The following is an 18,412-nucleotide window of genomic DNA, read 5'->3' on the forward strand; positions in this document are numbered from 1 at the left end:
GAAGCAGCAGGAGAGCTGCGCTGGTGGGATGCCTTGGTGCTAGGGAAGGTCTGTGTAGCCCCTTCCCTTGGTCTTTGTGGAGAATAGCTTGGAAGCGATGGTGAAATTGCAGATCTGTGTTGGATTTGGTGATGGCCTGGGGAGGGAGGTCAGAGCACAGCGACTCCAGTGATGCTCAGCAGACAGGGTGCAAAGCTTGCTAAGGCCATTGCATACGGCAGCTGCAGGAGGGAATCAACAGGCTGGGGCTGTTCAGAGGGGAAAGCATGGGGGTATCTGACCTGGTCCCTCTTGCTGATGCCAGGGGAGACGAGGGTCTGAGTTTGGCCCAGAGCATTAGCACTTCACTTGCCCTTGTGCATGTTCATGGCAGTGCTTGGGCTCAGGACAGCGCACACGGGCTGTCTGGCAGCTCGTTGTCCTCATTTTCTAGGAGCAGTCTGCATTTTGCAACTCTTCCCCTTGCTCCTGAGGGGATGAGAAGGCTCCCCACGGCTGGGCTGTGGCTAGAGAAGGCTCTCTAGACCCACTACAGATCCTCCTTTCCTAGAGAAAGCAGGGCCTGGGCACATCTCTTGGATTGTAGCACAGGCTGTGCAGACTTGCCTTATCCCAACAGCTAAAAGATCCTCAGCAGGGTGGTGGAGAAAGCTGGGGTGCGGAAGTGGTTTCTCTTTACACACCTTGGAATGTTTTAGGCCTCTAGGAAGCTGTTAGAGTGGAATGCTTTCAGCTGGAGAGGCTGAAGACAAGCCTCCTGGGAAGTCCCCATCCCTTGACAGACAGAGCATCCACACGGAGGGAGAAGATGCCAACTCAATATGTCCTATAACAGGAGAGGGTGATCCACCCAGTCTCTCATCTGTTCAATAGCCAAAGAAAAAGGTGGGGAGGGAAACTCACACGGCTCTCTCGTAGGTGTGTTTTAGCAGATCCCTGCAGCAGGGGAGCTACTGGATTCTAGGGGAGCTGGCTTCTTTATGGAGAATCCAAATCCCCTTTGGGTCCCTCTATCCCTTGCTACATGCTGAGGAAGCACTTACATCTTGCCTCAGCATCTCCCTTGGCCAGACCACAGCTTGTCTGTGGGCCTTCTCAACCTATTACTCAGTTCAGGGCTGGGATGCTCCTGTCAGCTGTTGAACTGTCATGTCTCTCCAAAGCTGGGATGGGGACACCTGGCTATAGTGCCCAATCTTCAGCCCCTTACCCGGCCCCTCCCAGGCTGAGGTGCCTGGTCCTGGCTTTCCTCGCAGCACACTTTCTCCTTCTTGTGCTGTTGATTGCTTTTTTTGTGTGGTCACACAGGCACTCAGGAGAGACAACACAAACGAGGCAATGAGAGGGAAGCAGTTGTGGCTTTTCTCTATGAAAGGTGTGAAGAGGCTCAAGACTGTGGGGCTCAAGCTGCAGGAACATGGTTAGCCCTCACTTTTACTTCTGTGGCTTTCTTTATTCCTTATGTGTGTACAGTGTCCATCGGGGGACCAGCTGTCAATAACCCCCTCATCCTCAAGGACTGAAGGGGAGACTGAACTCTCTGCACTCCACTTCTGCAAAGGAGGATGTTCTCATGCCACCATTGCCCTTGCCTCAGACGGGTCATTGTCTCTTGCCACACTTGTGGAAATGGTAAATACTCAGCCGTTCATGCTGCTGCAGGATACCTAAATCAACTTTATTCACAATCACAGTTATCCAATTTTTCACAATGAGTTATTCTTTTCTTTAAACAGAACACAAAACATCTTAAAGTAAAGCAATGAAATGCAAATGACACAAGAACACAGAGGTACATGTGAACCTACACCAGTCATACAAAACAAAAGATTAGGATTGTTGTTATTGTTACTGCTTTTGCTGGTTTGTTTTTTTTCTCCCTGGAAAGAGCCTTGCTCCCCTCCTCCCTGCTCACAACCAGAGGCCAGCTGATGCTGGGAGCAGGACTTGACTTAACCCCAATTTTTGAGCTCAGATGCTGGGGGATGCTTTCAGCTTCTGCTAACTCCTAGAGTTTGGTCCACAGTAAAACAAACACAGTTATATATTAAAACACTCTGAATTTGAAAGGCGAAAAGGGAATTCACACCACTGCACTGGTACCCATGGATGGAGTTTCTTGAAAAATAAAATGTACCCCTTGGCTTGCCCTGTACGGAGGGGAGCCAGTCCCACTGGTGTGGTAAAGGCTTGGGAGGATGCTTATTGCACATTTCCCCACATCTGTTATTATTTCATCAATGTCTTCCTACCCCTTAGGTTCATACTCTCCGAAGTCTTTGTACCAGAGTTTGTGTAACTGCTGAAACAGGCTTCCTGTGTCTGCAGGTCACTGCTCTGTCCTTGGGTAAGCCGGAGGCTGGCTGCGTTCCTGCAGACCAGCTGTGCTCCCGGCACGGCTGCTCTGACCCCACACCAACTTGTCCTCCTCCCACCCCTCGGTGAGGGGGTCCAGTCACAGGAGCCATGGCACTCCAGGGCTTTTGAAAGCTGGCCTGGAGTGCAAAGCAGGGCTGGGTTAGGTGTGTACATGAGAGGTATGCAAAGAAATAACGTAAATCCCTGTAACCAGAATATAGGCGTTCAAGTTAGTAGTGCCCATGCGGTGGGCTGGGAGTGGCTGCAGACCCCCATGGGAGGCTGCAGTGGTGGAGGTGCCTTTAGACAAAGGCTCTACACTGAGCTCTCCAGCTAGTAGCCTCTTTTTTCAATTCCTTGAGAGGACAGGATGAGGACGTTTTCCACGTGGGAGCAGCCTCCATGAGTGCTCCTTCACTGACCTGCTGCCTGAGGGGGCATGACACCACCCTGCAGCAAGCCCATTTCTATTAAATGCTGTTATTCCTATGCCACACTGTTCCCCCAGGTCCTATCAGTGGCTATGTGCTGGAGTGCAGGAAAAGGCTTGGCAGGAGAGGTGCAACTCCACAGCCTTCCTCAGTCCAGCCTGGTGGGCAGCAGGGCAGGACAAACATCACTCCTGCTGCACAGCAGCCCTGATCACCACTTGGAGCCCAGCCACCATCGCTACCTCCCACATAGCTCTGGAAGGCAGCAGGATGGGACCAGAGGAGAGAGAGGCAGCTCCTGCCACTGCAGAGCCACCCTGCCTGAGCCCAAGGACCAGCAGCTCGGGGCCAGGCTGACAGCCATGGTGAAGCAGTGGCTGTGCCACAGCAACCATGGGGGCCACCGCTGTAGGCACCCACCATGAGGACAGTGGGGTTCCCAACTGTGGCAGGAGGGCAAGGGATTTATTTAAATAAACCAAAGCAAACCAAACTGCTCAAGCTATTTTTTTCTTTCCTCTCTTCCTAACACATAAGGACAGCCACGTCCTGCCAGCGGGCTGGCTGCGAAGGGCTCAGTACCCCCTGACTGGTTTTGTCTTAAAGCACAGTGATAAAGTTACCAGTAAATGAAACCCACAGACCTGTGGGTTTATACATTCTTCCCCAGTGGGATTGGGGTTTTTGTTTCTTTTTTATTTTCTCCCTTACAAGTGCTGTCTAGAGGGTAGTGGGAGGAAAGGAAAGGGAGACGCTTCTCCCTCTCCTGCAGGCCAACAGGGGCCGAAATGCTGCCAAATCCCTTGTGCTGCATGGGGACCATTTGGGATAAGCCACAGCAAATTGGTGGTGGTGGGGTTTGAGAGCCACTCATCATGCAACAGGATAGTGACAGGAGGTGGCTGGACATCACTGGAAGGGAGCAAGGCCAGTGTTGGTGTTGGCTGCCAAACCCACAATGAATCCCTCTGCCAGAGAACAGCAAGAGAGGAGCAGGGAGCAGCGTTCGTGGGGCTGCTCTTCTACCTGCCAACATGGGGTGGGTTTTGGAATTTGCATCCATGGCCCCTGCCTTTCCACTGTGAATGCACTCACTACATCTTGCTTGCTGGGTCAAAGCTTGCCTCGCTCCATCCTTTCTAAGGGGCTTCCTACAGTCAGGCTGGTTGTACACAGAAACATGTCGCTTGCTTCTCCTCTCCTAAGCTGTCCTCTGCACACAGGGCATCTCCAGAAAGAGAGATGTAGCACTGAATTTCTTGCCAATTGCTGTCCCTGCTAAACATTGGAGACCCCTCTCTGCCGTGCATGGTGTAGAAAAGGGATGATTGCACCAGCTGTTTTTTTGTGGTTTTTTTGAGATAAAGTTTAAAATCCGCAAGGGAGAGTAGTCCATCGCAGCTTCTCTGACACACTGGAATTCAGATCCAGGGCTTGCTTGGAGGGTAGAAGAGCAGCTTCTAAGCTTGTCTCATCTGTTGTCTCTAGAAAAGGGGGTCAGAGCGGAGGTGGGTGATGGCTTTTGAATCTCCTGGATGATGATCAGAGACCAATACCTGGGTTGTTTCACAACCTACTCCCCACCTGCTCAGTCCCCACCACAGCATCTGCTGCTGCTTTAAGTGCTGCGGTATGTTTTGATGATATCTTTGATGGCCCGTCTGCAAATGGGGCAGCAAGCATTGGCCATCTTCTTCAGCTTCAGCCCACACGAATAGCAGAGACACATGTGTCCACAGGAGTAAATGACTGTGTCTACCATGTTCTCGTAGCAGATGGTGCACTCATCTCCCCAGGGCCCTGAGACGGATGGGGAGATGGGTGACTCAGGCAAACTGATTGGAGAGTTGGGAGCTGTGCCTGAAACACAAAGAAGAGGGTCACTCATGCTTCTTAAAATGCTTCTCGACATTCCAGGGTAATTGCTGCCCTTAAGCCAGCTGTGGATTCTCTAGGGTCAGGAGTCCTTCCTGTGCCCTACTGTCCCACTCTCTGAGCCCCAGTTCACACACATCAAGGCTCATGGCAGCAGAATGGCAGCATCTGCTGGGATCTGCTGCCCGTGTAGAGCAAACCAAGAGACAGCTGTTCCCACGTAGCAGGGACAAAGAGCAGTTTCACGTTTTGAAGCCACTGTTTAAACTTTAACAGAGGAGAAAGGAGGGACAGATCAAGCCATCTGTTTTGAAAAGAGAGAGGACAGGTGGCACATGGTGGCAGCAGCTCTCAAGACAAGCAATGCTTCATCTCCAGTGTCAGCCAGGGGATGTGGGACCACAATGCCTGGCTACAAACCACCCTGTGTGGATCTTTTGGAATAGGGGTGAGGTGGTACCCACAGGGAAAGCCCCAAGCTCATAGTGGGCACACCATTTAGCTCACCACACACCCATAATGAGGTCTCACCAATGAAGCCAGATGAGGGAGCAAGATAACGAGAAAATTTCAGGGTTTTCCTCCAAAATCCAGTACAAATCTGAATGTTTATTCTCACCAGTTATTAGACTTGACACTTCAGTGAAAAACACTTGGTGTAGACAACAATGACAAGGACTTCTTAATCTGTACAGCCTGCCACCAATGCCTTGGGATCATGCAGGCCACTGGGGTTTTAAAAATGCTGCAGAATAGCCTATCATTTTCTAATGCGTTTAGTAAATGTCACTGGAATCCATCAGCATATTAAAAATATCGATACTACCTTTTCCTGAAGAGGGTATTGAAGTTGTATGGAGAGGGGAAGGGGGCCAGTAGGCATCCTCATACCTCCATTCTCAGCTAGTGTGCAACATGTCACTGCCACACAGCTCTCCAGAAGAAGCTGTGCGTCACAGGGCCACGCACGTAACAGAAACTCTGCTGCCTCCCTTGGGACTTTTTGTGATGAAAGGGATTGGAGAAATATTGCTGTCTAGGCATCTAAACAGCTTCCACATAAAACAGACTGAAAATAGACTTTGCAGAGGCTCTCCCTTCCTCCCCGAGGGAGCTGACAGGAGACTGTTGATCACGGTGGTTTTAGAGTCCTTCTGGGAGACAAGCCTGAGACCACAAAAGGGAGGCAGTGAAGGAGCAAGCAGGAGGAGGCAAAGGAAAGGTGGGGAGGGATCCCACCACACTTACCACTGATGGAGCTGCAGAGGGGGCCAGAGCCACACGTAGACAGTATGGGGTCAGAGACACCACTGCAGAGGACGGTGGGGGAATTAGGTGTTGATGTGGGTGAGCTTGGAGTGGACAGCCCAAGCCGCTCAGCTAATACGGTGGAACCTGCAGCATGAGACAAGAAAACCAGTTACTCTGAAAACTTGAGGCTGAAAAGGCACTGAGGGTATGTGGCAGGGAGGTGCAGTTTTCAGTGCTTGTCAGAATTTCTGTCTCATCAGCATGAAATCTAGGAAGGACATAAAAGAAGAAAATACTTCATACAGTTTTTCATATTTTAGCAGCTATCCCCTGAAACTTGCTGAAGCTCCTTTAGCCATCATAATCCTTTGTTCCTGCCTTTAAATGTATGTCAAGACATTAAATGCAGTTGCTTTCCTTCTGGTTTCATGCTCATATCCACTCTCAGCACTATATCCAGCAATACACTGGTAGCCAGTAGAGGAGAACGCAGCCTGCAGGAGGATAAGCTGGACTCTAGCACAAGAACTTATCGCTTTGTCTAAGCACTCTGTGCTAACCCAGCATAAAATGTGTCATCCCAGGCTCTGATAAGTTCATGCAGAGTCATTCAAGTGCTTCCCAGAGACTAAACTGAAGGTCTGGCAATCAGGAAAACTTAGCTTTGCTCACTGCTCTGCCTCTTTTTGTAGGGCCTCTGTCATAGAAAGGGTTAAGTCATCAAAATGCCTTTGGCCCTGGGATGAACAAGGGCACTTCTCCCTCCATTCAAGGACATTCTCTCACTCTCTGCATGTCTGGATGTGATGGCTCAAGACTGCAGAGCCCCTTCAAGTCCCTTCTAGGTGTCCCAAGTTCCATTACCTCCTGCTCTCTCTGCTTACCATCACAGCCTGCTTGGTGCCCTCCCACCATCTAAGCCTCTTTCCTTTGCTTAACAGCTATATTTAAGACCCTTCCAGAAGGGGAAAAAAATGGGAAAGCTTAAAATTGTAGTTGCCACAAAGTATTTTAGGGGAATTTGATTGTTAACGGTGCAGCCTGGTCTTCAGTAAGACAGCGATGAGGCAGCGGCACACACATGCATGAATCAAGGTATGGTTTCTTGGTGGAAGAACCATAGTTTGCCTATGGTTTTAAAGTTTCTAGTTCCCCATCTAAGAAGATAACAAGGGTAACTCCAAATCAGAACTAAAATGCTAAGACTTCTTCGTGTTACCATATAAGGAACTGAGAGAGACAGAGGATTTGGATTTGCAGTGTCCTTGATGAGTTGGAGGCTACTCACCAGAGAAAAAGCAGCAGCAGGAGGCCAAGAAACCCTCATGTGCTGGAAAGGCCCTTCAGTTCCTATTTGCAGGGAGACTACTGAGCCAACCGGGAAGCAGGGACTCCGAGTGCCAACTACGGGTTTGTGCAAAAACCTCAAAATCTCAGCAGGGGCCGATGCCAGATTCTCCTGCCCTTTTTAGCAGAACAAGACCTAGCAGTTTAGGTGTAGCACAAGGACCAAGTAGGGGTCACATTTGGGTCAGAATCTGTTCTGAGGACTGCACTGAGGAGAAGCAAAATGCTTCAGCCTTCAGTCCCTCAGTTTCACTCTTTAAATGAGGAGTGCTTTGCTCCTGGGCACAACCTGAAGCTGAATTAGCCTCTCTACAAAGGGCTTTGGGGCTCTTGCACTGGAGATACTGTAAAGAGGCACCTCCTTTATTGCACAGACGGGAGCTGAGGCTGGTGTTGAGCTCAGGAAGCACGCAAAGGGTATGCAGCGTCTACTGACAGCTACAAGCAATGGCCATTCTCCTCCAATCTGACACCACCGTAGCAGAAAACTTGCCCTGTGGGTAACACAGAGTGTAAACAGGCCCAGCAGGGGCACAAATTTCATCTCGCTCACTGCACACAGAACAAATATGAACACTGAGCAGCTGACCAAGTTTTTCAAGCCCTCCCTCTCCTTCCTGCAGCCTGGAGACATTTCTTCAATTCGGCTGACACGCAGCACATTGCATTTCTAACACCAACCTGGTCATTTCATTAAATGCAAAATAAAGACTATTAGGAGCATTTTTCCTCCTGGACTAACAGGAGAACTTGGAGGTGCCCCAAGTGTCACAGAGTATGAACTGATGAAGCATTCTGGCAGCAGTGCAAACAGCCTTTCCACAGTGCAAGGAATGTTCATCAGTACAGGGAATGTGATCTTCTCTGTCTGTAGCTGGTCTCAGTCCCAAAACGGCCTTACCCAAGACCCCGGGGCCAGCACACACCTTCCCAATTCTTTCTTCTAGCAAAAGGCACAGCTCTTGACTTTTCTCCAGGACAAGTATAGAGCTTTGTTTAAAACAACCTGAGTTCCCTACCAGACAAGACACACTTCTCCCTTGGTGACAGAGTAATCAGCATAAGACACATTACTCATGCTGTTAATATATTGCTGGATGGTGTGCAGATACCATGACAAGAAGCATGGAATGAGATCATGTGCAGGGTGGAATGAGTGTGGCCAGCCTGGCTTAACTAAAACCAGATACATGTACTCAAGGCCAAATACGTTCATTGTGTGCACTGAGCTCCAACCAAGAGCTAGCATTCAAACCATGATTTGAAAAAAATAATTATTCTAAATAAATCAATTTAAACCTTCTTCCACGCTCTAAAGCTCCCAGATAAATTGTCTCTGCTGCTAACATGTCTCACACTTGATCTCAAACATACTGAACAGACTGAAATCACCTTAAATGGATTTTGAATCAATTTCATTTGCTGTTTTATCTTTGCAAATTTCAATTATTATCAAAATCCAATGCAAATTGACTCTCCATACTTCTGTTATCACTCTGGGAAAAGTGCAAATAAACGAACCTGTATGTCCACCCACAAAGGAAAGGCAGTATTATATTACCAGTAGAGGAGAGCATTACTATGGAACGTACAGGCAACATCATGCCAGAAAAGCCTGTTAATATCCTAAAGGTTTGTAATTCAAAATGGTCTTGCCAGACTGGAAACAGGATCAGAAATAAATGGGATGGTATTCAGTACGATCAAATGCAAAATGCAGCACTCAACCAGAGATAATCAGCTATCGAAATACAAGACAGGGAATTAGACCATTCAATTAGAAATACAGCTGTCCTACAGAAAAAAAGCATTGCTGAAGGTCACCAGATGACCATAAATCAACGATGCTATCTTTCTTTGAAAAGGTTGCACTGATCCAGGATCATAAGAGGCTGGTTAAGGACTGGAGCAGGAGCCTGGAAGCACTGTGGTATCCCTGTCCCTCTGTCTCCATACTCAAAACTCAGCTGGATGCGGTCTTGTGCTAACTTGTAAGTTACCCTTGGTTTGAGCAGAAGGTTGGATTAGATAATTCCCAGGGGTGCCTTCTGATCTAAAATATTGTAAGATTCTATGATTTTTAGATGGCAACATTTTTCACAGGCTGCTAAAAAGACAGAAGAAACAATCTGTTTTTCATGAAAATTCTGGATAAGACAAGAAATCATGGTTTCAGACTTCTAAGGTATTCGGGTTAGACATTATGTATATAGGGAAGCACTGTAAGACCTTCTAGAGAAACTATGGCACCTCCATCATTAGAGCTGTTTAAGAACAGGTAAGTGAAGTAGGTAGTGTCTTGGGATCCCCTCCAGCATTTGTTTTTTATGAGAGTAGTTATCCGTATCCATGATTGCCCTTTTATATAACATCCTAACTGCGACCGAAATACAGTGGTTGCACTTCTCAGAGATGCTTTTGGCTCTCTGGGTCTGTTGTGGCAAACAGGGTGGTTCCCTAGAACATTGCAATCCACTCTAAGGGAATATGTCCTGAGGCTTTCCCAACTTTTAAGTACCTCTGCTAATGGCAGCTGTCTGAGGAGGATTTACAAAATCCATACTCCCTAAAAACCCACAGAAATTTCAATTCACTTAAATTAATTTATAAAAATATTATTTCTCCATTTTTTCTCATAACAAAGTGATTGTGTTGATCTGCTTCTACTGTGTAGGACCCAGAGTAAACAATCACAACAACAAAACCAGGAGGGAAGAGCAATGTGCTGTTTGTATTCTCCTGAATAGACTTACAGGCATTTTCTGTGCTGCAATTAAATCCCTTAGGGTACCTCTGTGGCCTAAAGCAGGGAGCAGCTGCCATGAATCTGTTCCGCAGCTATTCCCAACCTATTGCTAGCAAGCAGTATATTAAGACTTTCAGACACAAACCACAGCTGAGATGGAGAGAAAAGTAAAGTGATGCTGAAGAGTACGTTGCTTCCTTACTACTGTTGATTTTGGATCACTAAACTTTGGGAAACCGACAGTTTAAGGTGCTCATAACACATTTCTTAATCTGGTATGTATTCCTGAGAGAGGTGATAGAGAGGCAGGGCCATTCCTCAATCTATTATTCCTCAAATAATAACAACAGGCTCAACTCCATCAGTCTGTGAAAAACATTCATCAGCCAGTGAAAGGTACCCAGTAACGCCCTGGGATTTGACCAAGGCACTCCCCACTGTCTCAGTGTGGGGATGAGGGCTCATGTTCATAAGGAGACAAAAGTAAAACTCTACCCACCTCACTGAGTGTCCGTCTCCCTCTCTTATCTCTTTCTCCCTCAAAATTAAATTCAACGCTTTACAGTTCCATTGCACTTTTTTTAAATCTTAACCCAAAAGACCTGCAAGCACAAAGTTTCCACCAGAGCACTAGGATTGTGTTTGTGGAAGTCTTGCAGAAACTGGACTCCACAGGCTGAAAGCGTCTGCTGCTTTGAAGTGAAGATCGCTTTGAACTGTAAACGCAGTTACTGCATAGTCTGGAGACTTTGCTTTTAAGGAAGAAAAGAAACAAATGAGCAATATTCAGTGTTTTCTGGCTGCAATTAAGAACGAATATCATTACTTCTGCCCCCAGAAGGCTTTCTGGCAATACTGAACACAGTCTCAGGTTGACTCACCTCCTGCTACTTCCATTACCTGTCAAGGTTCTTAATGGCTATTTCATGAGCATTATAAAAACAATGTAGAACCACTGGGCCTGCACTCCAGAGCTACTCCTTTTCCCTCCTTTGAACCCATCCAACTTAACCTTTGTTCTTCCTGGCTTACAGGATACTGTCAGTAAATGACCACTATTGTCCAACTCCCAGTTCACATAGTTTGACCATCTACAGATTTTTAATGGTCTTTCCTTATCCATACCTGATGACTATGCCTGGATCTTAGCTAAACGTTGTTCCTAAAAGAAAAAAAATATGGGAGCCTCCTGCCATAGTTTCTAAGGAAGATAAAGTCTTATGCAACATACTGACTTGCCCATACGCTGAGGATCGTGTGGAGCACGTTGACAGCCCCTTCTCTTTTTATAACATATTTGCTGCATAAATAGGACAGCTAATAAACATCAGGTAATTACCAATAGATCTTCAGTATTGTTCCATCCATCCACAGGTCCCAGAGCTTCCAGCACACAGTGGAAAAGACTGGAACAGCTGCTGAAATGTGACTGCAGCCTTCAACTGGAATATTTTAAGGTTGATCAAGAGAGCTGTGCAGTTCTCATATGTTTTAGCGCAGTGAGCACCGGGCACCTGACAGTCATAGTAATTTAGATGCCTTTCAAAAATCGCAATTCTCCTCTGCTAGGAACTAGATTTTTAAGCCTGTCAGCTAAAATAATGCCCCTATCTCAAAAACTCCTTAATATCTCTTCTCACATTTCACACTCTCAGTGCATCAGGGCCACTGCTTTTTGTTATCTACATAGGATCAAGGTTCTTTCAAAAATCTGGAACAACTGTGGGTACTGAGCTCATGCGAACACATACCACGGGGGCTGCTACAGTGTGACTGGGCAGTGTGATGTTACTGAGACTGGATACTAGAGTAACTTAAACCTGTCAGAGCCATACCGTTGCTTAACCTAATCTACTACAAATCTTTGGCTTTATAGTAGCCACTAGTATGTGAATACCCTTGATAAACAACTATGTGCAAGACTGGTAGGACTGGGACCTCAGTTTTGGTCCTTACTATTTTTTTACTGAAAAATCTTCTATATAAATATATACACACATATATACATATTTTGCTCATGGATGTGGCTTGTGTAGAAATTTCCCACTTTATTTTTCCTTGATTCATCCATTCATTTAAGAAAAAGGCAGCGATATACTTTTAACTATTAGAGAACGCAGACTAGTGTAATTACACAGCTCTTTCACATACTACAAGAGCAAAAGCCCACACTGAAGTGGGGAACCTGGAAAAGGACACTAAATGTATACTCTCTTGATCTTGCAATCTAATGGCAAAACACAGCATACTGAGATCTCCTGGGTTAGGCAGCGATTTTCCTTTTGCTCACAAGACAGCTTCTGTCTTTGGATATTCCCCAGGCAGATGTCAGACTAACACCTCTCCCTTGACACTGATACTAAAAACCCAGGTATTCCATCAGTGGCACAGCCACTAAAAGGTGGGTCTTTTCTCGACAAGCTTTGCAACCCTACCATGTTTTATTTCAGTAACTGGTTTTCACTAGCATAAATGTTCCACCAGATGTAGCAAGAGATGGAAATGCCAAACATGGTTACAGCAAGAGATTCTCAATGCTAAAATGACAGCCCTTCCCACAGCACACACTCTGCTCCAAAGAGCAACCATAAACCTTTCTGTATATTATCGCATTTTCTTGCCTCCCAGCTGAGGCTGCAGGAGAGCTGTTCTGTCCCCTGGGGCCACTCAGATCTTGCCCAACAGGGACTTTTGAATCCATCATTCTAAAACAAAGGAACAAAGCACCTGTTGCTGCCTGGGTACATGCTAGTTAAAGATCAACAATAATGTTAGGGAAGGATGTAAACATATCAATCACTTCTGAAAGCTACAAAATACATGTATTTACATAGTCATTTATTTTTACGTTCCCACGGTGATGGAAACAATACTGCATTGACCAGAAACTAGAGCTTCCTTCCCCTTGGGCTCAATGTTTTTTGGCCAACCATGCTCTCAAAGCCCAGCTTCTAAGCTGTAGCTCATCTCTGCCTCTCAGGTGACCGACATCAGTGGATGATCCATGTGTTTTTTTGCATTCAAGTATTTCCTAGAGGATTTTAAAGCTGTTCTGAATAGAACAATATTACATTTTGTTCTTTACAAGCCCATGAAAACATATGCGATTTTGTGTTATGCTACAGAAATGCCCGGAAATAGGTCAAACAGCAGCCTGGCAGATTTTGCATGCAAAACCATAAAGCCTGTGTTTGCAGCTAGGTGTCAGAAAACGACTGTTGGGAGAAGTAAAAGTTAGATACAAAACACATGAACAACAACAGTTTAGACTTTCATCTGGATCAGAAAAGGAGTGAACTCTACGGCTTCACTGGAGCATTACTGTCTGTCATGTCCAGAAGGGCAGCAGGACACCAGCAGCTCTACTACTCTCTTGCAGTCATATACACACCCCAGGAGAAACATGAAAGCTCCAGACACCACAGAAGTTTTTGATTCAGCAACTCTCAGAGCCCAAGCCCAATGTGCTGTCTAAAAGCAAAGAGCACACAGCAAACTCACAGGGTATCTTTCCTGACCTGATAGCTGAAGTCCAGTGGTTACGCAGCACTTCAGTCAGCAAAATCTTGTAGGCATGGACAACATGCAATGAGCATCTAGCTGAACTGGAGTGAAAGAGTCTCAAACGGGGCTCCATCTCTCAACCTGAGAAATACTAGACCAACAAAGCACAAAGACAGATGCTTAGATCGAGAAGAGGTAAGAATAGAAGCCTGGATTAAGTACCTGAATCACAAGAAAAATGACAGTTGGAGCTTTCATCTCATTTAAGAAAGACAAAGGTGAAAAGCCTTCTAAAAGATCACAGGTATTAATTACCCTGACCAAAAAATATTTCTGTTCCTAAACAGCACTTATTCCAGATCCATGCCTAAAAGGCCATTTGTCTCAGAATATTCAGGAAATCACAGCAAAAGTAGTTCTGTAAGCAAAAGGAAAACTGCTTTACCCAGGGTGGTAGACGCATACAGGAAACAAATACTTTCACTTTTCTTGGCCAGAACCTTTCTGAATTTCTGTGGGTTACTCTGCTGGATGAAAAGGCATCTCACAAAGAAGAAAAAGAGTTTAGTCTGCTATGTCACTCTCATAGCAGTCAGAATAACTAACTCGTGCCAGTGTTAATTCAAAGAATACGCAGATTTTATCTGTCCTGACATACAAGTTGAAATTCAAAGATATGATCTCATATCCTGTATATTCACTGTAGGCAGGCAAAGGTATTATGAGATAAGGGAGATCTATACATCACTTACTATGAACAACTCACTGCAGCCAGGGATAGTTTATTATCCTAGTGATGATGACAATTTCTGCTCTTGTGCAGGAGAGCATGCAGAGGACAAGACATTTGCAAGCCCTATGGTTGTCACTTCAGAGGAGGTCCACCTGCTTTACCCAAATACTGGCTGATACCTCAGGCTAATGCTCACTGACTTACCCACGGCAAGTCTGGGTTAATGTGTCAAGTGATGAAATTTCACTGGGATGGTACAAAGGTCCCGTGAGCGAGTATTAACTCTGATGTTACTGACACTGACCACAAGGGACACGCATTTGACTGCATCCAATTTTCCATGACCATGCTGTTTTCCAAGGCACAAGTCATAAAGCAACTTGTCCTCTCTAACACAACAGTTTCCCTTTGTGCTAATTCTCCTTTAAAACAATGAACATAAAAGAGGACATTGAATGGAGAGCCCTGTGCAGTGCTGGAATCAAGCCCAGAAGTCACATACACTGTACTGCTCTTGTGCAGCTCTGACAACTTAACATCAATAATGTATACTTCATTTGCTATGCAAGATAAAACCATGCATGATGGGAGAGTTTATGAAGAGGCATCAATTAATACAAGTGGATTTCTCTCCAAGAGGTACTGAACATTAACCCTCTTCCTTCCTCCGTAGTCTCTAACACCATAAAATACCATGTACCCTGCTGTGCATAGGAACTCCAGGCAGTTTAGCGCCACACAACACAGGCCTGTTACGATCCAAATCAGCTTAATGAAGCCGTTTTCCATACAAGTGGGAAATTTTTCCAAAATTTAAAAAAAACCCTACATGGATGATAGAACTCTGAGGCACTACTAATTCACTGCTTGTTAAAGTAAGAGATTCATTACATGCATGTCTGTGCAACATCACGCATTTATCAGGCTTCTCTTGTGCTGTGTTTAACTCAGCAATTTCCACGTTACTGGCACGAACTAAGGTGGAGAAAGATCAAGTACCCAAATGGGTAACATGCCACAACTGTGATTTATTGTGCGTGATTTACTACTGCAAAGAACTATCTTGTCTCAAACAAGAGGAGCTTATAAATTCAGAATTGCAGAACAAAGATCCTGGATTCTCGTTACCTGTGTGAGATACTTTTGCGCAAACTGTACCTACTGTCTGCACATGGGCAGTGTGTATAACAACCATATATGCCAATTATCATTTATATAGTTCGTATGCTTACTGCAGTAATTGCGTGTTCAAAATATGTATATAACTGCACCCAGACTGGAGAAGGTTTTTGGAAGTGATGGATACTCTGCCATGGGATGCTCAAGTCCCAGAACACTCAAGAAGCAATCACAGGCTAAGAAAAATGTTGACACAGGGATAGACAAAAGCCTAGGAAGAGAGAGGGTAAGATGGGATCAGCTCCCAAAAAGCCCTACAGATTCTTAGGAGGATCAGGCCAGAGAAGTGCTGCAGCAGAGACCAGAGAAAAGGGGAGAAAGTCTCCCTTGGAGATAATCTGGAGGCAGTAGTTGCAGGAAATGTATCAGCAAGATAAATGAGGAATCCTGGGATGCAGAGAAATAAACTTGGTTAAAAAGCAGAGGGTGGTCTTCAAGGCTCAGATATGGCCTATGAATCACTAGTGCTCCATGGAGAGTTGGTCACCTGGGACAGAGCTAAAGTAAAAAAATAACCAAAAAGGGCAGTATGATGAATGTCACAGAAGGAAGCAAAGTAATTCCCATGGTAAACTATGGCTCTGTGTCACCTAAGCAAGCAATTATTCTGTTCACCCGTGAAACTACAACTCTTTCCAGGTGGGTCCTCAGGATAAGGGCTTTGCTGCAACACGGATAGCACTACAAAAGCTGCTAAGCTTGACCAGCAGTAAGACTCCTAATGGGCACAGGTTTGCGTAAGTCTGCCTGTAATGGGTTTTGAGTACAGTTTGCCTCTACACACTGGCACTGAGGCCACCTTAGATCAAATTTCACTGTTGAATTAAAGAGCCTTTGCCAGCACCTTTTATCCCACGGTACTCTGCTGAACTAATTCCCAATTTGGTCTTTCGCTGACTGTTGTTGTCAGAGATCCCAAAGAACCAAGGATTCACAGTTGTTCTGTCTGCAAGTCTTCGGTCAGCTCTTCCCTCCTTGCTTCCCCCATCTTGAGCTCAATTTCAAGAAAGCAGGATGAAAACCTCAGCAACTATTGACTCCTAAATATTTTGCAACAGGCAGCTAAGCAGGAGCCTCAGCTCATATGATCGTGGTAAAGGAGGCAGGAGAGCTTGGCCCACACACTCTCCATCTGCCCAGCATGTATGGGAATACAGACTTACCCACACCAAATGCTGGATCTTAGGTTGTTTTTTTCAGGCCTGATGTTGGCTTTTGGCCATCACTAGAAGACATCCAGAGAGCTGCAATATTGTGCAGCTGTTCTGGTGGGGCTGGAGTTACTGAAGTGCATGGATAGAAAGGACACGGATAAGTTGGCAACTCAGCTTCATTAGTCTGACTATGGATGGAACATGTTACTTCATTGCTCAAAAGAAAACATCAATATTACTGGAAAGGATGAAATTCACATGGGAAACGACACCAAAAAAAAACCCCACAAAGCAAACAAAAAAAAACCAAATAAAGGAGATGAAGGAAGAAGTTTTACATGCTGGTGATTCACTCTGAGACAAAAGAAAATGAAAGAATATCCCCAATCATTTGGATCCCCAAACTCTAAATATATAAACTTATTGCCATGATAGCTCCTCCAGACATGAGTCATACATTGTAAAACCTTATGGGGTCAATCAATTTAACTTCATAAATGAATTACACCACCACAAACAGACCAAAACCAGACCATGTATCCAGACTGGCTCATTTCAACTTTTCAGAGCTGTCAATAAAACTGTGTGAGCTGAAATGCTTACCAGCAAAAGCTGAAAGCAGTAAATCAAATTTAATAGGCTTCTTTTGTCGACTGTACAGGAATGATGCCTGAAAAAAAAAAACCAGCCAAGCCTGAACTAATGGAATTCCTGAAGGATATGCAAAGACTGTTTCATTTCTACTTGCCTAATGATCTGGGTTTCTGTTTGGTTGTCTTATGTGCATAACCCACAGAATTTCTGATTTAAGACCAATGCTTTATATGTGAAATATTTAGAAGGGCTTCCAATCCTGACAAAAAGATCTATTGCCTCCCTTAATAGCCAGTTCCTGTAGTTAATTACCCTCACTTATGTTTAATTTAAATTTGTGTCTCTTCATTGTCAAGCAGCTTGATATTTTTTGTGCTGTATCATTAAAGTACCCTCCTCTTTCATTTATCTTCCCTCCCTGTGGTCAAGTTGCCTTTTAGCCTTTTCTTTGCAACAAAATGACATCCTTCCATCTCCCACTACAGATGACTGTGGCCTTTCACCAGTCTACATTGGTGCTTGGGTTTAATTTATTTTCCCTTTGCTGGGATAACATAAAGAAAATTAGTGTTTCCAACTTTATCTTTATTGTCTGCTTTTTTTATTTCTCCTACAGCAAATACATTGCCAGTATATGACACCAGATTGCAAATGGAAACAGGAGCCAGAACTCTCCACTATCAAACCAACCCTACAATTCTCTCCTCTCTTAAAAGGGTTCTGTGAGACCATCAGCCTGGGCAGAGATGGTCTGCCCTGATATTTAGATTAAGAAATAAATGTTGTATCGCCAAAACTGTAGAATAATGCAGTCAGCATGTGCCAGCACCTACGGTAAAGTCATAAGCCAGGAGAGACTTTGCCTTGATCCTGCTCTGGGTCAGGACCAAATAACTAATCTCAAGGCATGAGTTGTAGCCGCCAGTGATCAATACCCTGAGCCATCGTGTTCTTTGAGTCAAAACCAAACCATTTCTACCTGGAATTGCTGCTCTCCACCTTCTCCATCATACAAACAAAACAGAATAACTCAATAAGAAGCTAAACAAGCAATTTTAATTTCATTTTATAGTCAGCTGTAGCACTGATGTCCCTTTGACACTGCATAACATTGTTCTGATTAATCTAATAATGGTATGCCCTCAAAAACCGAATGACATCTGCTATGTAAGACAGGTTTGGCACAATTATGCCTCTCACAGTATTTGTCTCATTTCTTTCAAGAAATGGAACTTCACTT

At 45.1% G+C, this 18,412-nt stretch overlaps 1 protein-coding gene across 3 annotated transcripts in view; it reads right to left on the reverse strand.

The window, feature by feature from the left end:
• NEURL1 (neuralized E3 ubiquitin protein ligase 1) overlaps window positions 1–18,412 on the reverse strand; it is a 161,990-nt gene continuing 143,578 nt past the window's right edge. For 2 of the 3 annotated variants that reach the window (XM_054071240.1, XM_054071239.1), the window contains exons 5-6: window positions 5,913–6,059; window positions 4–4,649 (exon numbers count right to left, since the gene is read on the reverse strand). In XM_054071240.1, coding sequence (XP_053927215.1) covers window positions 4,408–4,649; window positions 5,913–6,059 — 389 coding nt within the window. In that variant the 3' untranslated portion in view covers window positions 4–4,407. Of the gene's footprint in view, window positions 4,650–5,912; window positions 6,060–18,412 lie in introns of all 3 variants that reach the window. The other variant, XM_054071238.1, reaches the window with a different exon arrangement.

This window comes from Cuculus canorus, chromosome 7 (genome assembly GCF_017976375.1).
Source record: "Cuculus canorus isolate bCucCan1 chromosome 7, bCucCan1.pri, whole genome shotgun sequence".
Classification (NCBI taxonomy): Eukaryota; Metazoa; Chordata; class Aves; order Cuculiformes; family Cuculidae; genus Cuculus; species Cuculus canorus.